The 26,577-nt window shown below is 65.4% G+C and overlaps 6 protein-coding genes across 10 annotated transcripts; 1 reads left to right on the forward strand and 5 right to left on the reverse strand.

Moving 5' to 3' along the window:
• Positions 1-21: 21 nt before the first annotated feature.
• Positions 22-1,988, reverse strand: STPG3 (sperm-tail PG-rich repeat containing 3). The gene is given in 8 exon segments (XM_069540730.1): positions 22-62; positions 699-777; positions 779-843; positions 929-1,027; positions 1,030-1,213; positions 1,291-1,371; positions 1,466-1,661; positions 1,882-1,988. Coding segments are annotated over 8 exon segments (852 nt in total).
• Positions 1,989-3,914: 1,926 nt separating this feature from the next.
• On the forward strand, positions 3,915-7,649 carry CIMIP2A (ciliary microtubule inner protein 2A). The gene is made up of 7 exons (XM_060013699.1): positions 3,915-4,064; positions 5,459-5,673; positions 5,759-6,021; positions 6,118-6,244; positions 6,497-6,591; positions 6,884-7,001; positions 7,423-7,649. Exons 1-7 carry the CDS (start codon positions 4,009-4,011, stop codon positions 7,509-7,511), a joined length of 963 nt encoding a protein of 320 aa, XP_059869682.1. The 5' UTR covers positions 3,915-4,008; the 3' UTR covers positions 7,512-7,649.
• On the reverse strand, positions 7,504-9,957 carry TUBB4B (tubulin beta 4B class IVb). Its single transcript, XM_060013698.1, has 4 exons — positions 9,817-9,957; positions 9,435-9,543; positions 9,247-9,357; positions 7,504-8,717 (listed from the first exon to the last, which is right to left on the reverse strand). The coding sequence occupies exons 1-4, from the start codon at positions 9,871-9,873 to the stop codon at positions 7,657-7,659; spliced, it is 1,338 nt and encodes a 445-aa protein (XP_059869681.1). The 5' UTR covers positions 9,874-9,957; the 3' UTR covers positions 7,504-7,656.
• A 4,125-nt stretch (positions 9,958-14,082) lies between these two features.
• SLC34A3 (solute carrier family 34 member 3) lies at positions 14,083-20,219 on the reverse strand. Of its 5 annotated transcripts, XM_060013224.1 has the most exons (14): positions 20,176-20,219; positions 19,559-19,580; positions 18,757-18,880; positions 18,391-18,480; positions 17,874-18,002; positions 17,650-17,814; positions 17,462-17,573; positions 17,195-17,390; positions 16,904-16,993; positions 16,744-16,807; positions 16,331-16,498; positions 16,142-16,258; positions 15,944-16,068; positions 14,083-14,666 (listed from the first exon to the last, which is right to left on the reverse strand). In XM_060013224.1, exons 3-14 carry the CDS (start codon positions 18,839-18,841, stop codon positions 14,202-14,204), a joined length of 1,806 nt encoding a protein of 601 aa, XP_059869207.1. In that variant the 5' UTR covers positions 18,842-18,880; positions 19,559-19,580; positions 20,176-20,219; the 3' UTR covers positions 14,083-14,201. The 5 variants fall into 5 exon arrangements, with proteins under 5 accessions (XP_059869207.1, XP_059869208.1, XP_059869209.1 ...); XM_060013225.1 differs by lacking the exon at positions 19,559-19,580 and having other exon boundaries at positions 20,176-20,194; XM_060013226.1 differs by lacking the exon at positions 20,176-20,219 and having other exon boundaries at positions 17,650-17,793; positions 19,559-20,070.
• Positions 20,220-21,221: 1,002 nt separating this feature from the next.
• On the reverse strand, positions 21,222-22,665 carry RNF224 (ring finger protein 224). Its single transcript, XM_060013228.1, has 2 exons — positions 22,379-22,665; positions 21,222-21,693 (listed from the first exon to the last, which is right to left on the reverse strand). The coding sequence occupies exons 1-2, from the start codon at positions 22,663-22,665 to the stop codon at positions 21,222-21,224; spliced, it is 759 nt and encodes a 252-aa protein (XP_059869211.1).
• A 1,067-nt stretch (positions 22,666-23,732) lies between these two features.
• Positions 23,733-24,852, reverse strand: CYSRT1 (cysteine rich tail 1). The gene is made up of 2 exons (XM_060013229.1): positions 24,774-24,852; positions 23,733-24,484 (listed from the first exon to the last, which is right to left on the reverse strand). The coding sequence occupies exon 2, from the start codon at positions 24,474-24,476 to the stop codon at positions 24,135-24,137; it is 342 nt and encodes a 113-aa protein (XP_059869212.1). The 5' UTR covers positions 24,477-24,484; positions 24,774-24,852; the 3' UTR covers positions 23,733-24,134.
• Positions 24,853-26,577: the final 1,725 nt, after the last annotated feature.

Consider the following 26,577-nt stretch of genomic DNA (forward strand, 5'->3'; position numbering starts at 1 on the left):
GAAGCCTGGGGAGTCTATCGGCTACAGCTTGACCTGCACGGCCCCGTGTGAGTTCACAGGGTCTTTGGGCAGGTGCGGGAAGAAGGGGGGCCGGGCCCTAACGACCTGGTCCTCTGGGCCCTACCTGGTGGCCGGGCAGTCTGACCTTACCTCAAGACTGCCCCCCGCCTCCACTGCAACGGTCAGTTCCTCGGCTCGGCAAGCAGCCTGATCCTTGGGTAGACTGGCAGCCGGACCCTCTCCGGGATGGCACGGCTAGATGGGGGTGTCCCACACTGCCCACAGGGCTCCCTCCCACCCTGTCCCAGGCCACCCCACCCTAGAGGAGAAACACTGAAGGGGAAGTGAAGGGGGATCCCTGGCCAGAGAAAGCCGGACATGACAGGTTAGCTGCAGGCCACATCTGCAGCACAGCTCACCAGGCAAGACCACCAAGCACAGCACAGAATTCGGGAGAACCAACAGCATCTCTATATAACAAGGGGGGTGGGCAGGTGGGGCTCCGGGCTAGGGCTCCAGGCTGGGCTCCAGGCTGGGTCCACCGGTCAGAGGGGTCGGCCGCCCCGGAGGGTGGATCACGGGTGCCCAGAGGGTCAGAAGGCCAGGCTGGGGGCACTGAGTTCCAGAGGGAGGCCCGGGAAGGCCCCCAGGCCTGGAAGGCCAGGGTTTCATGTGCTAACTGGGTGGGCCAGCTGTACCCACTGGGCTCGAGAGCGCGCAGAAGGGGCCAGTGTCGTGGCACTTGGGTCTCTGCAAGCCTTGGATGACCACCCCCATGTGCGGAGGGGAAGTGCGAGTTGTAGCAGTCCTCCACGCCATAGGCAGCCGGGCCCAGGGTGCAGGCTGCAGAGGGAAGGTGGGTGCAGTTACCGTGCCCGCCCCCTCTGCCCGGTGCCCACCTCCCCCCCGCCCCCGCCCACCTCCTTACAGGAGCCCACCCAGGAGGCCAGCAGGGGCGAGCAGCTCATGCAGAAAGCGGGCGGGCAGGGGCCCGGCAGGCGGCACCCGGGAAGGATGTTGTAGGCGATGGAGCTAACCCCGTCGGCAGAGGCACCTGCAGGAGGGGCTGGGCCCGCGGCCCTGCACCCCAGGCCTGCAGCATCCCCAAGTGGGCTCGGGCCTCGGTGGGGGAGGCTGGAGTAAGGCGACCCCCGAAGCTGAAGGCCGGGGAGGCGGGCGGGCTGGGCGGCTGGTAGTCGGCGGGCGAGGGCCACTGCAGGTCAAAGTCGCCGCAGGCTCCTCCCTCGGGGGACACGCCCCTGCCCCCACCCCAGGACCCGCCGGGCAAACCTGCTCCCAGTTGAAGTCGTTCTGGGTGACAGGGCTTTCCCTCGGGAACCACACGGTCTGCCACGCTCTGCAGCCGCCACCCTCTGCGGTGGGGGCAACGTCATGGGGGCGCTGGTGGCCGGGGTCCCACTCCGGGGGTGAGGGCGGACAGTGGGGGCTTTCGGGGAGGGCGCACGTCACGGGTGGGGTGCATGCGAGCCGATGGTGAAGAGTGGGGCAGTGGGGAGCACTCTCGCACCGAAGCATCTGGCACCCGGTACCTGGTGGGGCCCGGGACGCCCAGATTGGTAACGACGGGAGGGCGTCGCTCCAGCCCTGGCGGGAAGCAAGCTCTGGGCCTGGGTCCTCCAGGCGGGCCTCCACCAACCGGCCTGCCTCCCCAGACCGGCCCAGGGCTGGGGGTCCAGAGCCCTCACTCACACAGTTTCCTCAGGTTGTGGGCGCAGGTGGGCGGGCTTCCTGGAGGGGCCCGTTAGCATCCTGAGGCCCGCCTGGAGCTCTTGCACCCCTGGGGGCCACCATGCCCCCAGCCAATAGCCACCCTACGCCAGCTGCCCGCCCCCCAGCCCGCCCAGTGCCCTGGGAAGTTACTGGGAAGTCACAAGTGGCTTCTGTTTCAGGGGGCCATGGGTCCAGTGTTCGCCTCCATCGATGTGAAAATTTGCCAGGAATTTCACCGCCTTTTGGTCAAAATTCATTGTCAGGGTCTCTGGCTCCCTCCCCCAGGGACATCTCAGGGCTCTGTGACCTCGCTGGCTGGTCATGCCCCCCACCCCCACCCCGTTGCCGGGAACTCCCTGGGGAAGCAGCCCTGGAGGTGCCCTTCCCCTGACCTGCCAGGTGGGTTGCCCTGGGATCAGCCATGGCCAGGAGGCCCTCAGCCGCCCCACGCCCGTGACTCCTGGCTCGGCCACCTTTCCTCCCTCCCCCACTTTCTTGCCCCAACCCTTCCGCTCTCCTGGACTTTGGGGTCTCTTGGGGGGCTGGGGTCCACTCTAGTAGGGCTTTGGGGAGGACTGAGGCCCTGGCAGAGGGTGGAGAAGGGGGCAGGGGCCAGGGGGCACCTAGCTGTGCAGGGCCAGCCGAAGGAGGCGTGGGGGTAGGGTGTACGGTCCAGGGAGACTCCCTAGCGCAGGAGGAGCCCCTGCGGAAAACCCGGCCCTCGGAAAAGTGGAGCAACAGTGGTTGGCTCTGCGTGGACCGTGCCCACCCCAGAGGCAGGCCTGGCGGCCCAGGTGGGGCTGAGGTGGGGAGGCCTGTCTTGGGGCACAGAGGCTGGAGGGTATCACAAACAGCTGGGGCTGCTGAGGCTGAAACGCAAAAATGACGATGACGAGGCCGACTGAGCGAGAGTCCATCTGCACCCCGGGCCCTGCGGCGCGCTCCAGAGCTGACCGGCCAACCAGCTCAGCCCTGGCCTTGGCCTCATCCAGGCGGGGCCCGGCCAAGAATGTCTCCTCCTCCGCACCCCCGTCTCTTCCTCTCCAGAGCCCTCCCATCTGACGCGGACCCTGCCTGGCCTCGGGAGGTGCTCCAGATGGACAGGCAGACAGATGAAGACTTCCTTGAGGAAACACACCTTTGATCAGGGCGGGGGGCTCCCAGTCTGTGCTCCAGGGCCCTTCCCGTGGTGCATGGTGTTCTCTGAGGGCATAATCACCCACAGATGCAGGTATAGCTTGTCAGAGCCCTTGTCACTGGGCGTGAGCAGCTGGGAGTTCTCCCTGTGACAAATACTGCCATCGCCTTGGTGGATGACGTGCACGCCTGTCTTCAGCTAAACATGGATCATTTCCTCAGGGTAGACGCACCGAGTGGAAGCGGTGGGGCAAAGCCTGTGCAGCCTTTGTGCTCCCAAATTAGAGGCGGTCCTCATGCTGGCAAAGGAGCGTCAGAAAGTGCAGCATCAGCGTTTCATCAGCATTCGTTTGACAGAGGCGCTGCCCTCGTTGACTATAGGCACATTTCACGTGTATTTTTCTGGTGGGGTGTTCATTTTTCATAGGTTTGTTTTGTGAGGTTGCTTCCACTGATATCACGTCTGCACATAACACTTGCTGCAAACTTTTTCCCCAGTTGCTCATCTGCCTTTTAGTATTGTTTATACTGTTTTTTGACACGTATTTGAACCCGCTAATCGTTGCCTTTATGATATTTTTCTTCGTTTTTACGGTTAGAAAGTCCTCCCTACACACACACACACACACACACACACACACACATCAGGATTTCTTTAAAATGGAAAATAGTGCCCAGCTCCAGGGGAAAGACCCTCCAGGACAGAGTCCCAGCAGCTCCCCGGCTCGGGAACCTTGTGGCAGTGCCTCCAAAGCGTCCAGGGCCTTGCACCTGAGGAGGGGCTTGGGGTGGGGCTCCCTTAGCCTCACCCTGGGAGGCTGCCCTTCAGTTGGGTACTGGCCCCCTGCGGGTAGCAAGCGTTCAAACCCAACTCTGCCTCTCACTACCTAGCAGGACCGACTGGGCTGCAATTACAGTCCCCGTTTCCCAAGCTCTAGGTCTGTCCTCAGTGAGACGCCTCCCCGGGCCTCCCGTAAAACGGGAGTGCTCACAGGGTATGGGAAGGGGCCCGGCCCAGGTGCTGCCCAACAATGCCGGGCCTCTTCACAATGGTTGCCAGGCAACAAGGACTCCTCTCTGGAAGGAGCCAGGTGCAGGCACGAGAGGGGCTGAAGGCAGCCCAGGCAGAGCTGAGGCGCGATGACAGCTACTCAGAAGCACAACCTCTTCCCGCCGGAACCTCACTACATCCCTGGGTAAGCGCCGGAGCCCTGCGGGGAGGCTGGGGTCCCCGAGGATGGGGGAGCAAGGCCGGGGCCTAAGGGCTGAAGGTTGCTCAGCTGTGAGGGGGGCCCCAGAGCTGGGTCTCCAGGAAGCTGAGGCCAGAGGGTGAGGCCCTTGAGCAGGAACCTGGGGACCCGGAAGGCCAGGGAAATGGGGGTGAGGCCGAGGGCTGGAGGGGCCAGGAGGGAGGGCTGGGGCGGGCTCGAGAGGGCCCGGCCGACCTGCCCTGCTGGAGCAGCCGTCTCAGGTGGCCAGCACGTCTGTCGAGAGCAGAAACTGGGGACAGCGCGACAGCTGGGGAGGCTGGCTTCTCCTTCCATAGAGCACTCCGCGCTTTAAAGAGGAGATGAACTGGGGATTCCCTGGCGGTCCAGTGGTTAGGACTCTGCACTTCCACCGCAGGGGGCACGGGTTCGATTCCTGGTTGGGGAACTAAGTTCCTGCATGCCGCGCGGCCAAAAAAAATAAATAAAAACATAAAGAGAAGAGGAGCATGTGGAGTAAAGTGATGGACACCGATGCCAGGCCACCTTGCTAGGTGTCCCGCATGCCAACAACAGAAACGAGGGACTTCCCTGGCCGTCCAGCGTTTAAGACTCTGAGCTTCCACTGCAAGGGCCACGGGTGGGATCCTGGTCAGGGAACTAAGATCCAGTGTGCTGTGCGGCACAACCTAATAAATAAGAATAGAAACAGGCCTCCAGAGTGTGTGTACACACCAACACACACTCAGACCACATACAAGGAAAAGGCTGGGAAGAACCCGACCCAACTCTGGTGACACTGCAGAGGCTCTCACCTTCAGCCCCAGCCGCGCGCAGCTGACTGACAAACTTGCATTCTCTTGAGCAGATCTTAAGAGGAAAGCGACGCACCCCCCTTGGACGTTACACAGGCCCCGGGCAGCAGTGGACGCCCTCAGGGCTTAGCCATGGCGCCCACACCACTTCCCCACGGGCCTCAATGACGCTCAGCTCCAGTGCCACCTCCCGCCAGCCTCCCGGGTGGCCGCCATCTGGGCCCAATGCCCACCATACCTTCCTGGCGGGACCGACTCGTGTACAATGGGCTGCCCTGTGTCTCAGGCCACCCCTGCAATGCTTTCGGGGGGGCAGAGCTCCCCGTTGCCTCATCTTTAAGACCCTTGTTGTTGGAAGATGGCTGGGTGGATGGGACCCCGATGGTGGTGATGACAGAGCTCCCCTCCCGTGGGCCAGCCCCGTTCTCAGTGCTTGGCCTGTGTGCCCATTCAAGCCCCAAGAGCCCCGGACGGCAGGTGCTGCCGTGACCCCATTCTGTAGGCGGGTCGCGGATCTTGCCTGTGGCCAGTAGGCTGGGCCCACACCGGCTCCTCTCTCCTCCACAGCTATGCCGGCTTCTACCCGCAGCTGCGCTACCAGGTGGGGAACACCTATGGGCGCACCACGGCGCAGCTGCTCGCGGACGCCAGCGTGCCGAAGAGCCCGTGCTCCGTGCTGTCCCCCATAGCCAAGCCCAAGTCCATCGAGGACTTCAGCAAGTCCCAGCCACCTTTTACGCCCTGCCGTGAACTGACAGAGCCCTACGTCTGCCAGTACACCAGTTAAGCCGCTGCCCGCCCACCGGCCCTGCAGCCCCGGGGACGCCCCCATGCCCGCTGTGGCTCAAGGCTGCCCTGTCCATACAGGTCTGAAGCCCTACAAGAACTGTGAGATCCTGGGCCGGTTCCCACCCCAGGAGGTGGATGCCCAGGGGCCGCCGGGAGGAGAGAATGTATCCAGGGAAGTCCCACTGCCTGCAGGCTTCGTGCCCTACCCCCTCTACCCTCCCTGCCCACCGAGCAGGAAGGGGGACTCCAGGGACCTTGGACACCCGGGCCTGCGGTTGGCATTAGGGGAAGAGGCCTGGATGAGCGCCACCTCTGCCCGTGAGGCCCCCACGCAGTACCAGGTAACTGAGAGACACACTGGGAGCACTGGGATCAAGCCTCGCCACAGCCAGAGCCCGGTGGGGGCTGGGGCGCTGACTTGCCCCTCCCCATTCCAGCTGTGCCCCTGCATGAGGGAAGACTGCCTGGCCCCAGCCCACCAGCGGGAGACACTACGTGTGGGCTGCTTCCACAGGCCGCCCCAGATGGACCACCCCGACCTGATCCAGCGCAAGGCCATCTCAGGTGGGTGCCTGGGGCCTGGGCACGACACGCACCCGCAAGGCTCCAAGGGCCCAGGCAAGACCTGGGGAGAGCAAGTGAGGCTGCCCAAGGGCCCTCCCCGAGACTGGGAGCTCCTGCTGACCCATTCCTGTCTGTTTAGGGGGAGAGAGGAGCCCAGACAGACTTCCCTAACCCCCCGGGAGCAGGTGCGAATGCCCGGGCGGGGGAAGATGGGCATGATTGGGAACGGGGCCCTGGCTCCTCCTTCCCCAGGTTATGCTGGCTTTGTCCCTCGCTTTGCCTGGGTGATAGGGATGAATTTTCGCGATGGGGTCGCACAGGCCACAGATGAGTTTGACAAGAGCCAGGTATGTGGACACCATTCCTGGGCGAGCACAGAGGTCTCCACGCTCTGGCTTCCCTGGAGGGAGGGGGCTCTGCCTGGCCCAAAGAGGCTGCTCCCCTCCGCCCGCCCCTGCCCCCCAAACGTCTTTCTGACTAGGTCTTGGCTCTCTGCCTTGGAGTGTTGAAGACAGATGGGAAAAGACCCTGAGCCACTCATTCCCAGGAGAATGTCAGCCTTGCACCCACCGGGACATTCTGCTCACTGGTTACCAGTTGGGGGCGGCAGCACATGCCAACGCCTGCCTGTTTCCGCAGTTCCTGCTCAGAAATCCCTTCCGTGCCCCGGGCAAGAGGCTGCCCAGAACGCAGTGGCCTAACACCACCATCTACAGAAGCCAAGGTCTGATACCTTTCTACATGGGGTTCATACCAGGTGAGTGCAGTAGGCTCCCCGCCCCCATCCCAGACAAGGTCACGGTGACAGGTCACTGTGGGGAGGCGTCCGGGGCTGGGCTCCCTTACCCGTGCTGAACCTCAGGCAGAAGGCCAGCTGTGTGACCACACGATTTCCTTGGGGCAGGACTACCCAACGTCCCCTCTTCCCCAGTGTAGAAGGGTTTCACAGCCCTGACACTAGAAGTCAGACAGAGGCCAGCTGCCTGCAGACCATGCTGGCCTTCTAGAGGTTTCCTGTGCACAGGCCAGACCTGCCTTCAGGAGGCAGGGGCCCAGGGCAGCCCCAAGCTCCCAGGAGTCGGCGTGTGCGCAGGCCGAGCCGACCCCTCCAGCAGCCACTCGCGTGCTCGCCCTGCGCACGCGGCGAGCGCGCTCAGCTGCAGTGGTGCCCCTCGCAGCCATGCAGGACAACTACGCACTGACGTTTGGCAACAGCACCCGCAAGGCCTGCCAGAAGGAACTGGAGAGGCGCAGCCAGACACTATGAAAACGCTTTAATGGTGGTACCTGTACAGCATGTGATGTCGAGACAAGAAGAACAAATACACACACAGAAAGACAGGGCTATCAGAGAACAGGCTGAGTGAATAAAGAGTTCCCACGGCTCCCATGCCTCACCCGGTACCGCAGCCCTAGGCCACCTCCTCCTCGGCCTCCTCCTCAAACTCCCCCTCCTCCTCGGCCGTGGCGTCCTGGTACTGCTGGTACTCGGACACCAGGTCGTTCATGTTGCTCTCGGCCTCGGTGAACTCCATCTCGTCCATGCCCTCGCCCGTGTACCAGTGCAGGAAGGCCTTGCGGCGGAACATGGCCGTGAACTGCTCTGAGATGCGCTTGAACAGCTCCTGGATGGCTGTGCTGTTGCCGATGAAGGTGGCAGACATTTTCAGCCCGCGGGGCGGGATGTCACAAACAGCTGTTTTCACGTTGTTGGGGATCCACTCGACGAAGTAGCTGCTGTTCTTGTTTTGGACGTTAAGCATCTGCTCGTCCACCTCCTTCATGGACATGCGGCCCCGGAACACGGCGGCCACGGTCAGGTAGCGGCCATGGCGGGGGTCACAGGCCGCCATCATGTTCTTGGCATCAAACATCTGCTGGGTGAGCTCGGGCACCGTCAGCGCGCGGTACTGCTGGCTGCCCCGGCTGGTCAGTGGGGCGAAGCCGGGCATGAAGAAGTGCAGACGGGGGAAGGGGACCATATTGACAGCCAGCTTTCGCAGGTCAGCATTGAGCTGGCCCGGGAAGCGCAGGCAGGTGGTGACCCCACTCATGGTGGCCGACACCAGGTGGTTGAGGTCACCGTAGGTGGGCGTGGTCAGCTTCAGGGTGCGGAAGCAGATGTCGTACAGCGCCTCGTTGTCGATGCAGTAGGTCTCATCCGTGTTCTCCACCAGCTGGTGCACGGACAGCGTGGCGTTGTAGGGCTCCACCACCGTGTCCGACACCTTGGGCGAGGGCACCACGCTGAAGGTGTTCATGATGCGGTCGGGGTACTCCTCGCGGATCTTGCTGATGAGAAGGGTGCCCATCCCGGACCCGGTGCCGCCCCCCAGCGAGTGGGTCAGCTGGAAGCCCTGCAGGCAGTCGCAGCTCTCCGCCTCCTTCCTCACAACATCCAGCACCGAGTCCACCAGCTCCGCACCTTCTGTGTAGTGCCCCTTGGCCCAGTTGTTCCCAGCACCACTCTGACCTGCAAAGGAGAGCAGCCAGTCGCTCTTCGGCCAGGCACGTGGTCACCACTGGTCACCCGTGCCAAAAGGCCAGATGACACGGCGTGAGGCCACACACAACCCCCCCACCGCAGGTACAGCAGGTGGACCCCCAGACGGATAACGTAATGACGTACCCGATTAGAAATAAAGAGTTCAAGCTAAAGTAGTTGAACGACAAGCCAGCTGCTCCCACGGGCAGCCTCCGCCAATTCCCAAGGGCAGAGGAACCGCCACCGCCTCTGACTCAGCCTGCACGGCTGGCAGATTACATCTGCCTGCTCCTTCCGTGCGTGCGGACAGCTGGGCCTTCCCCCCAAAGCCGCTTTAGGAGCGGGGATTGAGTGACTCGAGAAAGAAGGAGAGTGTCCTTGAACCCCGCTTCTACGGGGAGTGCAGAGTGAATCAGGACCTCGGCTCTGCGGTCCTAAAACTGACGACCTTGGGCACCCCTTGACCTATAAGGCGCCCTGGCTATCAAGCCACCCCCCAGCCCGACCTGCAGCTCACCGAAGACGAAGTTGTCCGGCCTGAATATCTGCCCGAAGGGCCCCGAGCGCACGGAGTCCATGGTGCCCGGCTCCAGATCCACGAGCACGGCGCGGGGCACGTACTTGCCACCTGGGGGGCGGGAGGGCGTCAGCGACGGGAGGGCCGCGGGGCGGCAGGGGGGTGGGGAAAGGGCGCGGGGGTCTCACCCGTGGCCTCGTTGTAGTACACGTTGATCCGCTCCAGCTGCAGGTCGCTGTCCCCGTGGTAGGTGCCGGTAGGGTCGATGCCATGCTCATCGCTGATCACCTCCCAAAACTGCGGGAGACGCGAGCGGGCCGGGCTGGGGCTGAGTCACGCCTGAGGTGCCCGGAGCCGGCCCCGCCCCGGACGGCGCGGCCCTCCCCTCCCCCGCCGCCGCCGCCGGGCCGTCCCCAAGGGCCCTCGCTGCCGCCCCCGCCCCGACTCCGGTTCGGGCGCCGCGCGGGGCCGCAATGCGGAGCCGCCGCCGCCCGCCCGCTGCCGCCATTTTTCCCGCCGCCCGCTCGCCCCGCCCGGAAGACCTGCGCCGGCCCCGACGCCCCCGCTCACCTTTGCGCCGATTTGGTTGCCGCACTGGCCGGCCTGCAGGTGCACTATCTCCCTCATGGCGTCGGCGGCGGCGGCGGCGGCGGCGGCGGCGGCGGCAGCAGTGATAGATGAGCAGCGAGAGCCGAAGAGCTGGCGCGCAGAGTGCTACAACTGACTCGCCGCCGGTGCTTATATAGCCGCCGCGCCCGCCCCCGCCAGCCTCGTATTGAGTTTCCAGAGCGAGGCTAGCAAGCGTCCTCATTTGATTGGCTGCAGCTCCGTCAATCTTTCCGCCTAACGCCCGCCTTCCCAACGCCTTTGGCCCTTTATTGGTCCGCCGCGGCCTCTGCTCTCCCTATCAAAATACCCCCCTTCGCTCTGCGGTGCTCTGTCCATTGGGTGTTTCAAATGATTGATTTGTTCTTTCATTGGTTGGCTCCGGAGAGCACGCCGACAGGCCGGCGCTATTGGCTACGCTGGGCCAGCGTCCTGGTAACCGCCGCAGTGCCGCGGGGACCCACGCGGGCGGGGGCGCGGGCTCGGGAGGGGCCAAGCGGGGAGGGCGGGGGAGGGCCGGCCCGAGGCCCGGGGAAGGTAGGCGGGGCGCGCCCCGTGGGCGAGCGCTTAAGCCCCGGCCCGCCTTGCGCCCTGTGGAGGGCGGCCGAGCGCGGGTTGCTGGGTCTCCGAGCCGAGGAGGGGCGCGGAGCCGTTCATAGCAGAGACATACGGGGCTCAGGAGCCAAGGGGCGGCGGGGCGGGTGTGTCGGTGGAGTCGGGCCCTCCCCCCAGAGCGGCGGAGACCTTGTGGCTCCCTGCTCCCCTCCTTGGTCCGCACCCGTCGCGGGCAGGTGGGGGAGCACGTGGGCCCGCTGTGCCGGGCCCGTGGAGAGGGGGCAGAGGAGGGGAGAAGTGGGCCCGGTGGGGCGGGGAGGGGAGAGGAGGGCAGGGCAGGGCGGCAAGGGGCCCTGCCTAGCAGCGGCTTGTTGTGGAGACCGCGCTGGCCCTGCGCCCGTTGCCTTGAGACTTTGGCCCCAGGAGAGAACAGAACTGCGTGGAGACGAGGGCAGCGCCCAGGCCTCTGGGCAACCACGGACCAGTACACCTGGGTGGACAAATGTTTTTACTCGTCCTTGATTTTTGTTTGGGGGGAAAAAAAATTTATGAAGGAAAAACAGTTAAATTACACGTGGTCACACCTTTAATCACTCCTTTTACAAACAGTACACTTGCAGTATATTTGCATAACATTTAAGAAACCAGGAATTACGACCTTGGGTCTGCCCTGGACAGCCTCCATTGCCGTGGCCACTGGGTCCTCTGTAGATTCTGGTTTTCTCAGTGCGGTTCTTACCCTCCTTTGCTCCCCAACCCAAGGGTGTTGGGGGCAATACCTGTTTATTTCTACCTAAAGAGAATGCGCTTTTCTCTTCACCGTGTAATACATGACACTACGGTATCATGGTATACTGCAGCGTTAGGACATGTTATTCTATACTTAATTTGTGGATGGAATTGTTGGGGCAAGCAGCATGCCGGCATAGAGATTAGCCTTTGCATCCCCTGAGAGTGGTCTGCAGCTGCAGTCCTGACCTGGAGGGTGAGTCAGCATGTCAAAGTGCTGGTCAGTCCCCCCTCCATGCCAGTCCAGGAAGGTGGGCCCGGCTTCTGCTGGCCACAGGCAGTGGCATGTGGGGTGTGCAGGGTCACTGCCTGGCATCCGGGGTTCTCACGGTGCCCTGCAAAGTGGTTTAGCTGCCCAAGCAGCAGTCTGCATGGCCCTGGCCCTGCAGCAGGGAGGCTCTGGGGCCTGGTAGCATTGAGTTGTCCCAAACCCACAAACTGGTGAGCAAGAGAGCAGCTCAGATTTTCCTCCAAGCGAGAAAGTGAGCAGTGCTCTTTGAGATGTTTGTCAAAGCCTTCTCTCCTTGCCCCCCACACTTGCCTGAGATCCCCACTGGCAAAGATCCCTGTTTCCTGTGACCAGTGCACACAGGGCTGGGAGTTCGGCATGGCCCCCCTACTTTACAGGTAACAAAATAGAGATTGTGTCTCCCACCCAGGTGTGAGCCCCAGAGCCCCCCGTGGCACCAGGTTGTCCACCTTGCCCTCCCAAAGTGAACACTGGGAACAAGACAGCAGGAAGCTCCCCGTGTCCCTCGGCCAAGGACCACAGTTGCCACTGCTGCCCAGGGCCGGCGGGGGTAAGCCCTGCAGGTCCCCACCCTTAGCCAAGGGTGTTCCTGCTGCAGGGTGGAGAGGTTGGGCTGGGGGGCCGGTCTGGGCCCAGTGCGGCTCTGTGGCCCAGCGGGACGCAGGGCAGAGTGGGCAGGGGCTGTGGGAGTGCTAGGCGCCTGGCCCTCCTGCCCCAGCCTGCAGCTGTCGGAGGCATCCACAACGACGGCTCTGTTTACCGGTGGCCATGGTCCCAGCGGGAGGGTGCGTTACCGCCAGGCAGGAGCAGCAGGCAGACAGTCGTTCACGGCCTCAAAGGACCCAGCAGTCAGCCTTTGTGGGCGGCCTCACCCGCCCCCGGAAGGAGAGGTGCATGGGGTACTTTCTTCCCCTCTCACTGCCTTCCCACCATGGGGAGGGGGACCTGCCCCCTCCATGTCCCCAGGGAAGCAGCCAGGCCCAGTCCCTCCTCAGGGGACTTCCATGGGAGTGAGGTTGATGTCAGAACCACAAGTGTGTCCTGAGGTTACAAAAGTGGGGGGAAGCCAAAAGGGGGTAATGAGCCTGCCCCAGGGGTCTTGTTCCCATGAGGCCCCTGTGGCTCTCAGAACGTGTGACTAGCTCCTTCCGAGGCCAGGGTGAGCCCCAGGCTCAGGAGACCCAGGAGCGTGTTGGGGGGGACAGGAGACCTGGAGGGGCTGAGAGGGACTAGGGGACACGGAGTGGGGCGGAGAGACCTGAGAAGTGAAAGGACATGATCCTGGACAATAATTGGTTCTGGGGTCCCCTGGTCTCATCTTCCTGACGATTCACACCTGTCCCCCCGGGTTTGGTTAGGCAAACGTGGGGGCCAGGGAAGGAAGGTGCTCCCATCAGGGTAGCATCCACGGACCGGGAGGCGGTGACTGGCCGCAGCAGCTAACGGGGCAAACCAGACCCCGAGCGGCCCGCAGGTCTGCGCGTGCGCGCCCCTCTCCGTGCGCGACTTGTGCCGGGACACGTGATCCGCCAATGCCCTCCTCTCAGGGCGGAGGCGTGAGGTCGGGCTGGGGTTGTGGGCAGCCCCGGGCTGGAGGGGTGTCCGGTTACCGCCCGGCCGCCAGACAAAAGCGGTCCTGTGTGGAAACCCGCTGCGCTGCGGGGAGGAGCAGGGGGCGGGCGGGGGCGGCCCCCTCCCGCACGCTCCACCCCCAGGTGGGCACCTGGCCCGGAGGCCTTCGACCGCCTCGCGGCCGAGGTGTTTCGCGTAGGTGGGGGCCTCCAGATGCGAGCGGCGCCGGGCGTCGCGGGCAGGACCCACTTCCTGGGGTGGGGGGCACTGAGCACCCCCTTTGCCCAGGCCGGCAGGGTGGCGCCCCTGGCGGCCGGCCAACTGTAGGCTGGCGGACCCGGGAAACTGCGCACTGGCTCGCCTGCCCCCGCGCTCCGCCCCCCCCCCAGCCGCAGCCCGCAGCCCCGCGCCCGCCCACTCCCCTCCCCGCAGGGCCTCCCCCCCGCCCCTCCCCGCTCCGGCCACGCGCCACCCCGCAGCGCCGTGCTCTGCAGCGCCTGCGCCACGCTCTGCGGAAAAAGAGATAGAGGCAGAACGGGGACGGAAAGGAGTAGGGCGCCTTGGGGCCACCCGGTTCTGCTTGTGCCCTCCCCACTCCCCGACGCACCTGCGGAACTCGGGGCCCTGACGCGGCCACGTGACGTCCTCCAGCCCGACCGCCGACAGGGGGCTGGACGGCGCAGGAGCTGCCCGCGCGCGTCCTCCGCGGCGGCGGTGCGTGGGAGCCGGTCGCCCTTTCCCTCCTGTACCCACAGGGAAGGCCCCGGCCGCTTCCAGGCTCCCTGGACCCTGAGCTTCTTGCTGCGGGAAGTCTCTACGCTCTGGATTGGCCACTACTTAGGGCCTTCTGTCCCCAGTGGCCGCGGAGAGAAACAGAGTCACAGCTTGGGCCTCGGGGATCAGCTGTGTAGCCGCACCTCCGGGGAAGGCCAGCTCCCACGAGGGCTCAGTGCGGGCCCCGGGTGTCCGCTGGGGGCAGCAACGGCGCTGCCCCACTCCCAGCTCCCTATGGAGGCAGGTGGGGCCCTGCCCACGCAGCCTGGGGTTGGGGAGAGAAGACCACCCACACCTGGGTACAGGCTTGTTTATTTGCAAAGAAGGTGATGCAGGTGATGCAGATGTCCGCAGCCACTAGGATCCCTCAGGGCACCCAGAGGTCAACGGGGGTGGGGGCGCCCGCTCTTCACAACTGCTGGGAGGCCAGGACCTCGGGGTTCTCATAGCAGTGGGCCTCCTTGGCCGCAGCCTGAGGGGGGCTGCAGGCCTTGCAGGGGCAGCAGCGGCTCACCAGGCGGTCCCAGGGCTCCAGAGAACGGAGCCACAGGGGCAGCCAGGCCCAGGAGCGCAGGCGGCGGGGCAGCCAGGCTGGCCGGTGCCGCTGCAGGATGGCGACCAGGATGATGAGGAGTACCAGCACAAGCAGGGGCCCCCCAACTGCAGCCAGCACTGTACTCCCCGCCAGGGAGAGCCCGCAGGCGGCCAGCGGCAGCAGCAAGAAGCTGAGCAGCAGGTAGGCGACGGCCACCCAGCGGTAGCGGGCAGTCAGGTCCCCAAAGCGCTTGGCCAGTGGGATGGGCAGCCGGAGGACGGGCACCACGTACCACAACAGGATGCCAGCCAGGTTGAAGAAGAAGTGGATGAGGGCGACCTGGAGGGAGGGAGGGCAGGCAGGGTTCAGGAGCCTGGGCTCTGTGGTACGGGGTCCCCTGGGCTCCCCGGGACGCCTGCCCCTCCTTTTCTTGGCAGAAAGGGCACTAAGCCCAAAGGCAGTTTGCGGTCCCGCTCGTTAGCCGAGACGGCAGCCTGGGAGGGCAAATTCTGGCCAGCTGTGTTGGGCCCGCTCTTCCTGCACCCCCCAACACTTTGAGGGTCGGGGCCCTAGTACGGCATCCCCGTGTGGTAACTGCATCTGTGATGACCCCGTGGATTCGACCTTCCCCTGAGCTGGCTTAGCTTGCCAAAGCGTCGTTCATGGTGACCCCGCTCATGCCATCCCTGAGCGGGTTTGGCCACCCAGCCCTGGGCTCTGGCCTGGCTCCTGTGAGGAGGAGTTGCAGGGCCACACGTGGAGAGAACACAACTCCCTCCAGGGGTTGCTGAAGAAGTCGAGGAGTCGGTGTGGTGGGTGCAGTCCGGAGGGCTTCCTGGAGGGGGTGGATCAGGGCCCTGCACTGGGAGGTTCCAAATGGACAAAGAGCCAAGGCAAGAGAGCAGGTGGGAGTCGGGGGGGGCTGGGGTTCATCTCTTCTTGTGGGCAGCAGCCCAGCAAGATCCAGGCTTTCAGGAGCTGCACCTGTTAGGGTGCTGGGACAGAAGCAGTGGAGCACGGGATGATCTGGAGAGAATCCGCAGGATTGAATGGGACTGGGCGTGGGGTGCGCAGCTGGGGGAGGCATCCCGGAGGCAGAATTGTGACCGGCCAAGGGTGCACGGAGGAGGACGGTGAGTCGTCCACGTAGGGGCCTGTGGGGTTTAGGTGCCTGGGGGTGGGGGACATCCTAGAGGTGTTGGCATAGAGGGGCTTGAGGCCCCCGAGGGCCGGGAGGCCTCAAAGGGACACAGCCAGCAGTATGCAGTGGTCCCTCAGGAGAGGTTGGGGGGAGCTGCCAGCTGGAAAGGAGGAGAAGGTACCCTGGGACTACAGGATCCTAGAAATGATAAGGTTGCAGGGGAAGAGAAGAAGGCCTGGGATCCTGAGAAATGCCCACAGGGCCCCTGGGGTCCCGGAAGATGAGGAGGCCGCAGGTTTGAGCAGGCAGCCAGAGGTGGGGCCCAGGAGAGCTCGAGCCTGAGGCCCCAGGGCAGGCCTGCCGCCTCCAGCCCAGAGGGCTGGACAGGAGGGGGCTGAGCCTGAGCGCAAGCCCCAGGCCTGTGTTGGGAGTGGGAGGGGCTTGGGGGCAGGGGAGGGGTGCGGGAGGGTGGTACCTGGACGGCGCTGATCAGCATATCCGAAGGGCTGGCCAGGGCAGCCAGCAGGGCCGTGGTGGTGGTGCCGATGTTGGAGCCCAGGAAGAGGGGGTACGCCCGCTCCAGGCTGATCACCCGGACCCCTGGGGGAGCCAGGGGTCGTCACGGGCCCCTCACCCCCTGCCCCCTCGGCCAGGTACCACCTGTCGTGCTCACCCATGAGCGGCACGACGGCTGCAGTGAAGACGCTGCTGCTCTGGAGCGCGAAGGTCAGGCCGGCCCCCACGAGGATGGCCAGATAGCCGCTGAGCCAGCCGAATGGGGAGGGGAAGTCTGCGGAGGGGGAGCCGGTCACCCGCAGTCGGGCCTCCTCGCCGCCACCCTCACCGCCTCCCCAAGGCCCACCAGCGTTGACGACGGTGCTCACGGCCTGGCCCACGCGGCCCCGCAGAGTGGAGCTGAGCAGCTTGACGATGAGGGCGAGGCAGGCACAGAGCACGAGCAGGGAGGCAGCCAGCAGGATGAAGCCCACGGCCAGGTCCGCGAGCGCTGTGCCCTCGAACAGGTGGCGGCCTGGTGGCGGGGCAGGGGTGGGTGAGCTGCGGCCAGCGCGCGGGGTGGGCGGGGCAGGGGTGGGTGAGCTGCGGCCAGCGCGCGGGGTGGGCGGGGCAGGGGTGGGTGAGCTGCGGCCCGCGCGCGGGGTGGGCGGGGCAGGGGTGGGTGAGCTGCGGCCCGCGCGCGGGGTGGGCGGGGCTGGGGCGGGTGAGCTGCGGCCCGCGCGCGGGGTGGGCGGGGCTGGGGCGGGCGCCGGGCCTCACAGGGAAGCTGCGCAGGGCAGGGGCCCCCAGTGGCCGCCGCACAGGTGCTGCTGTTCCCTGCAGTCTGGGGAGGCAAGGCGGGTTGGGCTCAGGACAGGCTCAGAGTAGCCAGCACCGGCTAATTCAGTGGGTCGGAGTTCAGGGGTCCAAGGCACCTCACCGTCTGCACCTCGGTGCCACACCATCGCTTAATGAGGCTACTGTTGGTAGCGTTGCCTGTGCCGCGGCCCGTAATGACATCAGCGTCCAGCTGGGGGACAGAGGAGTCTGGGTCTGGTGTTGGACTCCCCGGGGGCTCAGAGGACCACAGCCCGGCCCAGTGTGCTCTCTCTTCCCCAGCCGATGACGCCCTGCCCACATCTGCCTCGACTGTCTGTCGCCACCTCCCCAAGAAACCCCTCCCCGCCACGCCTGGCGTGTGGGTCCTGCCGGAAGCAGCGGCTGGCCTCACCTGCACGATGAGGCGTGTGAGCGGCCGTGTCAGCACCTTGAGGATGTCAGGCGCGCGCCCCCCGGGCTGCAGGCTGGCAGCGCCCAGGGCCAGTGCGCTGAGCCTCTCCAGGGGGGCCGCAGCGCTCTCCAGCGGCAGCAGGGTCAGCGCCGTGAGCCAGTTGAAGACGCCGTGCACGGCTGAGCCGCCAAAGGCCCTGAGGCCACACGGAGTTGGGTGGTCGGAAGCCCCAGCCGCAGCCCCTGCCCTCCCCCGCACCTCACTCACCTCCGAAACGCGTCCCGGTCCCCCGACTGTGCCATCGAGACCAGGGTGCTGGTGACGGATGTGCCCACGTTGACGCCCATGATGACGGGCACAGATGCCCGCACGGTCAGCACTGTAGGGGCACTGCATCAGCCTCTCGGCCCTCACCCCGCCACCACCATCCTGGGGGAGGGGAGGGGGGCACTCACGCTTGGAGGCCACCATGCTGACCACGATGGAGGAGGACGTGCTGGAGCTCTGCACGAGGACCGTGCCCAGCACGCCGATGACCAGTCCAGCCACAGGGTTGGACAGCACCACGTTGTCCTTGAAGATGTCTCCAGCTACCTTGCCTACGCCCGGGAGATGGTGCCCTGAGGCTGGGGACGGTTGGCTGGCTGCCCCACCCCCAGCCACCTAGCCAGTCACTCACTGCCTAGCAGCTGGAAGGCAGAGCTGAGGATGTCCAGGGAGCAGATGAAGAGGTAGAGGCTGCCCAGGAGCCCACAGGCCTTGAGGAAGCCAGCAGCCCCCTGGAGCACCCTGCCGGCCATGCTGAGCTCTGAGGACAGAGGGCAGGGCTGTCCTCAGCCAGTCCCCACCCTGCCCCCGCCCCGGCTCCCCTTCCAGGCCCCTTCCTCTTCTCCCCTCTCCCAGCACAGGGCCAGGGTCCCTCTCCTCTGTTCCTTTGCAGAGTGGCCAAGCAGACAGCCCCTTAGGGCCTCCGGGGAGCCTCACTGCCCACAGGAGGGAGGAGGGAGGGCAGGTGGGCAGGCAGGCCGTTGAGCTGAGGGACCAGGGTGCCCTGGTGGTGGTCTGCGTGGCGGGTTTCCATGGGGCCCGTTGAGGCAAACCCCCTCCTTGCTCTCTCTCCCCAAGAACCCTCTCACGCTCACACCCTGACAAGTCCGAGCCTCGTTTGTCCGGTTACCCAGCATCTCCAGACCTACCTTTCCAGGACTGGCCAGTGTCCTTTAGCTGAGGGAGGGCCCAGGGGTCCACATCCCCGTCTTCCAAGATGGGGGCAGAACCGGAGGTCCCTGCAGGGATCAGGGTCAGGTAGGGCCAGGAACCTAGCTGTTTCCTGGACACCTTTAGGTGGCGCCCAAAGGGGTTGGGGGGACTGTGGCACAGGGGCTTGGGGTGAGGGACAAGAGTGGGAAGGAGGGGGGCCCCTAACTGTTCCGGCCCCTGGGCTCTCCTGGGGACGGATGGGCTGGAGCCCCTTTCCCAGCTTCCCCAGAGCAATGGGTCAGGGGCCAGGTGGGTGGGCAGGGAGGCAGGCCGAGGCTCCGGGACCCTGGGGCTGCTGGTACCTGCATTTCCCAGCCTCTGGTCCACCAGGCCAACTGTGTCCAGAGTGGCAGGAGGGTCCTGGGCGCAGGTGAGGGAACTCGGCATGGATTTTGGGCAGGGACAGGCCCAGGCCCAAATCTAGATCTGCTGGGGCGAAGGGCAGTTCAGACACAGCTCCTACCCCTGCCCGCCAGGTCTTGGGGTCCCCTGGCCTGAGACCTCACCGCTGTCCTCCCTTCCCACCCGCCGTTGGCCTTGGTGACTGTCCCCTTCCCTGTCTGCAGGGAGATGGCTATAGTGACCTCAAGTGGCTGTCAGGTGAGCCCAGTCCAGTTTGGGGGGACCGAGTTGAGAGAACCCTGGCTCCATTGCTGGTCCTGGCTGGAAGAAGGCCTGGTGGGTGGCCTAGGGTGCTGGGGTGTGGCCGGAAGTGGTCGGGAGCCGGGGACTCGGGGACCTCTCCTATCAGGTGTCACAGAGACCACTGCAGCCGGTCGCGGCTTAGACTCTGGTATTTGGTACCAAACGGCAACATCTCCGCTTGATAAGGGCCCCACCTCCAGTGATGGGGGGCAGGACAGGGGGCTTGGTCGCCCCCACCCCACCTCAAGGCTCCCTCCTCAGCCTGCTGGGTCTGGAGCTCCCATCGAGCCGCCTACCTCAGCTCCCAGTGCCCAAGGCCCGGGAGCTGGGGAGCCTGCTGCCCCCAAGCTGCTCTCTCTCCCTCAGCTCCTAGAGAGTGGGGGGGGCGCCTAAGCCCTGGAGGTCACCCAGCCCTGACCCCAGTGTCCTGGGTCCCCACCTGGTCCTAGAAGCTCCTACCTGTGTGGGTAGTGAGGGGCACCTTCGGGGAGGAGACACAGGCCAGGAGCAGCTGCAGGTCAAAGATCTGCTGGGCGCGCACATGACCTGCCGTGCGCTGAGCCCCATTAATGTTTACCCAGGAGCCGAGGCCCCTGAGGGGTGCCGCTGCAGCCCCGGTGCCCGCCTCGTCCAGGCCCCACTGTCACTCAGGGCTGTTGCGGGGCTGGGCAGGGGGTCCTGAGTGCTGGACTTCCACGAATGGATGACTCGGTGACACGCCAGGTGTGCCTGCTGCCTGCCCAAGGCAGGGCAGGGTGCTGGGGCTCTGACTGGCCAGCCTGGGGACCCCTCGGGAAGCTCTACGGACCTCACTGTGGTTTTCCTGCCCAGGTCCGATAGCCAGAGGGAAGCCCTTTGCACCAGGTAGGCGGGGAGGGCAACAGCCCCTGAGGTCATCCAGTTCAGGTCTGGGCTTGGGGCAGGGCTGGGCCTGGCAGAGCTCCCTGCGGGCTCAGCCCCAGTGCTGGGCAGCAATGGTCACGGTCACGGGTGTCATGCCGTCATCTGCAAGGGGGAGGGCGGGCCAGGCCCCTCCCCCAGGCCACGTTGCTGCCCAGCCCACTGCCCAAGCTCACCTGGACCAGGAGACTCGGCCCATCCTGTTCTCTCTCCAGCTGAGCCCTGAGCGGCCCCCTTGCTCGTGGAGTGCCTCTTGTTGGGGTCAGTCCCCTTCCTGCTCCTGGGATGTGGGGAGGAAGAGCTGTCCGGCTGGGGCCGGCCCCTCCCTGTCAGGCCTGGTCTTCCTGCCCCCTGCTTGCTGCCCACCGGTCACTGGTGCAGGGGGACTTTGTCCCCAGGAGGGCGGAGGTTTCTGAGTGTCCTCTCAGCACATTCTCTTGTCCGTCCCTGCCACCCGCTGCCCGGCGCGGGCCCCGTGGGCCCTCCCAGGGCCTCCTTCCTGTGCGGGGGTGGGGATGCTGCAGCCCAATTGGTGGGGTCTGCGTCCACTGTCTCCAGCACATGCTCTGGTCCCTCTGAAGGGCCTGTCTGGTGGCCACGGGGAGGCAGAAGGAAGCTGAGGGCCTGGCATGGGAGCGGCTGTCCTGAGCAGCCCTTCAGGCAGGTCCCCCCACCCTGGGCCTGGACCTCCTTGGACACCTGTGGCAGCAGTGACTGGGCCTGCGGGGGACCCTCCCCAAACAGCTCCCGACACAGCGGGAGCTCAGTGAGCAGACAAACATCGCAGGGCTGCCTCACGGGCCAGGGGTGAAGGGAGAGGCCCTCCCTCCTTCCGGGCTCACGCCTCTGGGCCGTTCTGTAGAGGAGGGGAGACCTGCTCCAGCAGGACCGGGAACAGCCTCTGCCGGGCCCTGCCGCTCCGGCCTGCAGCCCAGACCCTTTCAGGAGCCACCCTGTGAGCTGGGTCTGGACCCGGGCTGGCCTTGCAGGCGACTCTGACAGCAGCACCGCTCCCCTGCACACAGACCAGCGCGGGGCCTGGGAATCCTGGCTGGGATTCCAGCTCCTGCAGGGGCTTACGGTACTGTGGGCACAGCTCCCGACCTTAGGTTGTGGCCCCGGGGTGAACACGCAGAGTGGCACCCGGGACACTCTGCCGCCAGGCTGTTCTGGGCAGACGTGCCAGAGGTTCTGGGCAGGCGTGCTGCAGACCGGCCGGAGCTCAGGCCTCGGGGCTGCCTGGGGGGTCCCAGCAGAGGCCGCTGCAGCCCCAGAAGCAGCATCTGGGCTGGGGGAAGTGGGGCTGGGGGCCCAAGGCAGGCCAAAGCCTGGCCGGCTGCTGAGTGATGGCGGTGCTGCCTTTGAGGGGCGTGGGGGGCTGGGGTTCTGTGCGAGGCGGCTCCCGCTCGGCCCTGACGGCCAGGAAGGCAGCCAGGTCGAGGTCCAGCATGGCCACCCCTCCACGGGGCGTGGGTGTGCTCTGGCGGCACTGCGGGCAGGGGATCCAGCGCTGCTCGTGGGCTGGCGTGTCCAGCCGCCGCACGCACGCCTGGCAGAAGGTGTGACCGCAGTAGAGGCGGCGGGGTAGGTGTCCAGTGAGGTCATAGGCTGAGTAGCAGATGACGCAGTCACCTCGCTGGGGCCCAGCGGCTGTGCCCTCTTCGGAGGCCCGGGGACCCTCTGGCGGCAGCATCCTGGGGGAGGCATGCAGGGGGGTTGCAGCCTACCCGTCCCAGGCTGCCCATGCTTGTCCTGCGTGGTTGGGGCCTCAGCACCAGAAGCCCCACCGGAGGACAGGAGCCCAGGCCTCTGCGGACACGGGAGGGTGGGTGGTGGCCAGTGGGCCTGGTGGACACCAGGCTCTGGGCACAGCCTGGGTCCCTGTGACAGCTGCTGGGCAGCACCCTGCCCTGCTGTCTGGTCTCCCTCTGTGGCTCTCGTGCGCCATCCCAGGCCCGAACCCACCCCAGCCTGCCTGAGCCGCAGGCGTCTCTTACCTGCATCCACTCTGCTGGGTGGCTATGTCCAGCCAGAGGGTGGCTGGGCGTAGGGGGGACCCAGGGCGCCCTGCGGCTCCCTCCTTGGGGCTCGCGTTACTGGCCTACCACGGACCAGTCAGCAGGGAGGCAGGTGGTGGCTGTGGGCAGGCGTGGGCTCCCCTTTCAGCCACAAAGAGCTTGCAACTGGATCCACCGGCACCACCAACTCATCAGGAGATAAGGGCCCCCCCCACTCTGCCTGCCCCGCCCCCTTCATGCGCAGACCCAGCTCCACTAACCCCTCACCCAGGCCTGGCTTTGCCACTCAACTTTGCCCATCTTCCCGCTTCGTCCACCCAGACCTGTGCCCACCCCACCCGCACTCATACTCCACCCCCACCTCACGATGGGAAAGCTTTTTGGCTTTGACCTGGGTGATGCCTGTTCTTCAGTTCTTAGTTCAAGCGTCACCTCCTCCAGGAAGCCTGCCAGGACCCCCACCAGCTCAGAGCTCTGAGGAGTCCTTCTGCTCTGTGGCTCAAGCACAGTCACGGTGTGTGTGTCCATGTTGATTTGTCCCATTGCCTTTGTCCCTGTCTGGGCTAGGCCTGTCATGTTCCCATCACAAGCCAGCCCCGTAAGGCTGCAAGGAGGCCCTCCAGCACAGGAGTGGAGATCCCCACTCATACAGAGACCACCCAGAAACTCTCTGAGGTGCAGGGCACCGCGGGCAGCTCCGGATGCCCTCCTCAGAGGTCACCTCCCCCTGGCCTCTGCCTGGTCAAAGCTCTGGGGCCAGCCCAGTGACATAGCAGAATGGGGTGTGTTGGGAAGGGTGGGTTGAGGTCAGGACCCCAGAACCCTCTCTGTCCCGCTAGAGGAAGCCAGGCCCAGAGGGTCCCCTCCTTACTCCTGCCATCCCGGCAGGCCCCCGCCTCCTGGGCTGGTCAGATGGGTTTTTGGTGACTGGCCCAGGTGGGGTCATCTTCCTGTGCGGGCCAGTCATGGGGCAGGGCCGGGAGCCTGAGCCCCGTGGAGTCAGGCCAGTGACACGCCTGCCCACGCCCAGGGACCAGTCCTGCCGTGTGGCCAGTCACCAGGGGTCGGGGGAAGGCTGGCACCAGGACACGTCCATCCTGCGGGGCCAGCTTGGCCTCCTCCGGCTCTCTCTGCCTGGTCCCGGAAACATCAGTGTGCCCGGTACCGGCCTCGCTGCTCAGTCTTCACACCGGCATCCCGGCCTCACCCCCGTGCCAAACGGCTCAGCTCCCCACATGCCCCTGACGCAGGTGCGCTGTGCTGCTTGGACAGGTGGGGGATGGGTCTGGCCCAGCGCCTTCTCTGCCCACCTCCACAAAGCCCAGGCCCCAGAGGCAGGACAGCAGGGAGAAGCACACGGCAGATGTTCAGGAATTGGATGTTCTGTGGGAAACCAGGAAAACACCCCGGCCGAGGCAGGGCAGTGAGTCTCGGGTGGGCAGGCTCGCTGCTGGCCACCTGGGCTCCACTCCTGGAAACCTGCCCGCGCTGGTGCCGCCCACCACTGGGCTGCCAGCACAGCCCTCCTCCTGGAGGCGTCTCTCGGGCTCTACTCCTGGTTCCAGGCCCAGCATGCTCCTGCCGTGTGAGCCGCAGACTCTCTTGTCTCCCATGCTCACCCTCGGCCCCAGGGAATGCAGGGCAGCTCAAACCCAGGCCCGACCAGCCTTCCTGTCCAGCCTCTGGGCCAACCTGAGAGTGCAGAGCAGGTTAGGTTGTCATGAGGCTGCCCCACCCCGGAATGTCCCATAGCGGCTGGCAGCCTGTGGTGGCCTCCAGCCTGGGACCCTCCCAAAGCGGGTAGCAGCAAGGAAGAGGGGCCGGGACGAAGCTCGCCCTGCTTTATTGCCTGGCCCTGGGCCTTGAAGAGGTGGTCAAGGGTGTCCCCGGGGCTGCCATTATGGCTAACGCCCAGGGCTCTGTTTCAGGGGCGGGGGCTGAGCTGTCAGCCTTCTCGGTGGGTAGGTGCCGCTGTCCAGGGTGGGGAGCAGCCAACGCCCATGACAACAGGCCAGTGGCTGTTCCAACTGTCCAGGCACTGCTGTGGCCACCTGAGCAGAGACCCGGCTTGCCGTGTGGCGGCGCCGCGCAGCAGGCCCTGCGGCCCAGGGGCCAGGCTAGGAAATGACACAGCACCAGCAGTGGTGGGCAGTGTTGCCGCCACACCCCATCGGCGGCAGGCCAGCGTAGGTCAGTCCTGCCTGGCCCTGCCCACTGCCATAGGGGGTGCAGGGCTGCTGCCAGGCCTGCTGGCCTTGGATGGAGGCAGGCCCCTTGGCACCCTTGGGCCCTGGGGCCTCCTCGGTAGGCTCCAGGGTGCAGGACCCCACGGGCAGAGGCTGAGACTCCAAGGAGGATGGAGCCGCGTCCAGCTGCTGCCCCAGCTCGGGCCGCAGGTGAGCCCTCGGGATGCTGACATGGGCATACGGGTCCTTGACGAGCATCTCAGGGGGGTCCATGGCTTGCCCTGGCAGGGGTGGGCAGAGGAGACAAAATCAGCTCAGTGGAGGGGAACCCAAGAAGAGCCAGGCTGTGGAAGCGCCTGAGTGTGTGTGTGAGGCCTATGTGTCAGTGCGTGTGCAAGGCAGCGGAGAGTAAGGAGAGTGAGGGCCAGCGTCTCCTAGCTGCCCCCAGGTGTCCCCTGCCCTCCCTGAGAGACAGGACCCTATGACGGAGCTGGGAGTGGGGTGGGGGCTGGGATATGCAGCTAAGCTGGTCCTACAGGGGGTGTGGAAGCCCCTCAGCCCAGGACCCACCTGAAGTGGTGGCGGCAGCAAGCTGTCTTGTTCTCTGGGCCGGTGCCCGTGAGCTCTCTGGGCCGGGCCCCGGCGCCTGTGAGCTGAGCGACTGGCAGCTGCCCTTTCCCTCCTGGGGAGGGGCGGGGCTGTGGGCGGGGCTCAAAGATGGGGTTCCCAGGATCCCAGGAGGCCCCGGCTCCTGGAGCACAGCGGCCACCCACCGTTCCTTTTTTGGATGGGCGTTGACTGCAGCCTGGCCTCCCCGGGACATTGCCAGCCTGGGTGATTCAGCCTCAACGCATCTGGGGCATGTCCTGGCCCTCCAGGGACCTGCAGCTCACCAGAAGGCAGGACAGGAGGCGAGTCTGGGGTCAGGCCTGCAGGTGGTCTGGGGGCCCAGCCATTACTCACACGTCTCAGAGCCTCTGCTCCGAAGCAGAGAGCAGAGGTCCTCACTGTGACCCAGCCTCTACCCCGCAGGCAGAGACCAAGATGTTTGCGAACACACGGCTTGGAGGTTTGCTGGTTTTTTTAACCGATAAGAAATGCTCGGTTTACACACCTTTGCCGATAAAACTTACTTATCTTACAATTGGCGACATGGGCTTCATACACAAGTGACGTTTCTAGCTCATTTCTGAAACTAGTTTCCCTCTGGTTGGTGGCCTCGTGGGCCACAAGCCCCCGATCCCTCAGCGTCCCCATCCTTGGCCCTTGCATCCCCTCCATCTGTGAGGGGGCACACAGCACCTGCCATACAGGGTCGCTGTCTGTGGGGGGGTGGATGTGAGCACTGGGGTCTTGGGTTTGGGCCTGGCACGGTGAGCTCCGCTTGGGGCAACCGGGACAGTAGGGTGCGGCCTGGACACGCACCCCTAGTCCTTGGCGCTCGGGGGGCACCCCCAGGAAGGGCGGGATCAAATCAGACATGGCCCAGAGGCCAGCTGACCAGAGTGGCTTGCATGGGGCCGGTCAGACCGGTCCGGACATGAGTAGTACCGATGCGGCACCAGACGTAGGGGCAATTAGGCCCAAAGACCGGGAAGTTCGGAGGCGGACAACAGAGGTCCAGTGCGCAGGCGCCAGAAGCCCCGCCCACAGCCCCTACAGATTCTGCCCCTTGCTGAGAGGAGGCTGGCGCATGCGCAAAACAGGACTGACAGGGTTGGGGTGGAGGTGCGACCGGTGGGAACTATATTCCCCAGAAGCCTCTGCGCTCAAGGGTTTTCCTAAACACCAGGTTCGGGGTCAGCTGGCCTCATCTGTCCAGGACCCGGCTTGGGCTGCACCATCTCTGAGCCGCCCGGCTCGGGAGGCGTGGGTTTGGGCGGGCTCTGGGCGGGAGCCTTGCACTGGGTGGACTTTATCTCCGGGGGCGGGGCCTCGGGTAAGGGGTGGGGCCTAGTGGCCGGTACCACCTTGGGTGCGCGCCTAGGGAGTTGGTGGGGAGATGAGCAAAGCCCTTGCCTAGACTGGACCCCCAGTCCTCCCCTGGTCGGGGCTGCCGCAGGTTCTCTGCCTTCGCGCCAGGGCCCCATAAGCACCCCGCTGCCCCTCCCACGGGGCACCTGCACACTAGCACACATGCTCTCGCTGAATGGGGGAGGGCACAGAGGCGCAGGCACTAGCCTGAGATGGCAAAGAGCGGCAAAGTCAAGGCCTATGGGCCAGGGGTGCCTCTGCAGCCTGTTTTGCCCGCGTGGGGCCCTTTAATAGGAGCGCCGACCTTTCCGGGCTCTTTTGCCTGCAGGACTTGGGGCTAGGTGTATAGCCAGTCTGGCCTGTACAGAGCAGAGGAGCTGTGGCCAGAAGGGGCTGGGAC

Source organism: Delphinus delphis, chromosome 6 (assembly GCF_949987515.2).
Source record: "Delphinus delphis chromosome 6, mDelDel1.2, whole genome shotgun sequence".
NCBI classification, from domain to species: Eukaryota; Metazoa; Chordata; class Mammalia; order Artiodactyla; family Delphinidae; genus Delphinus; species Delphinus delphis.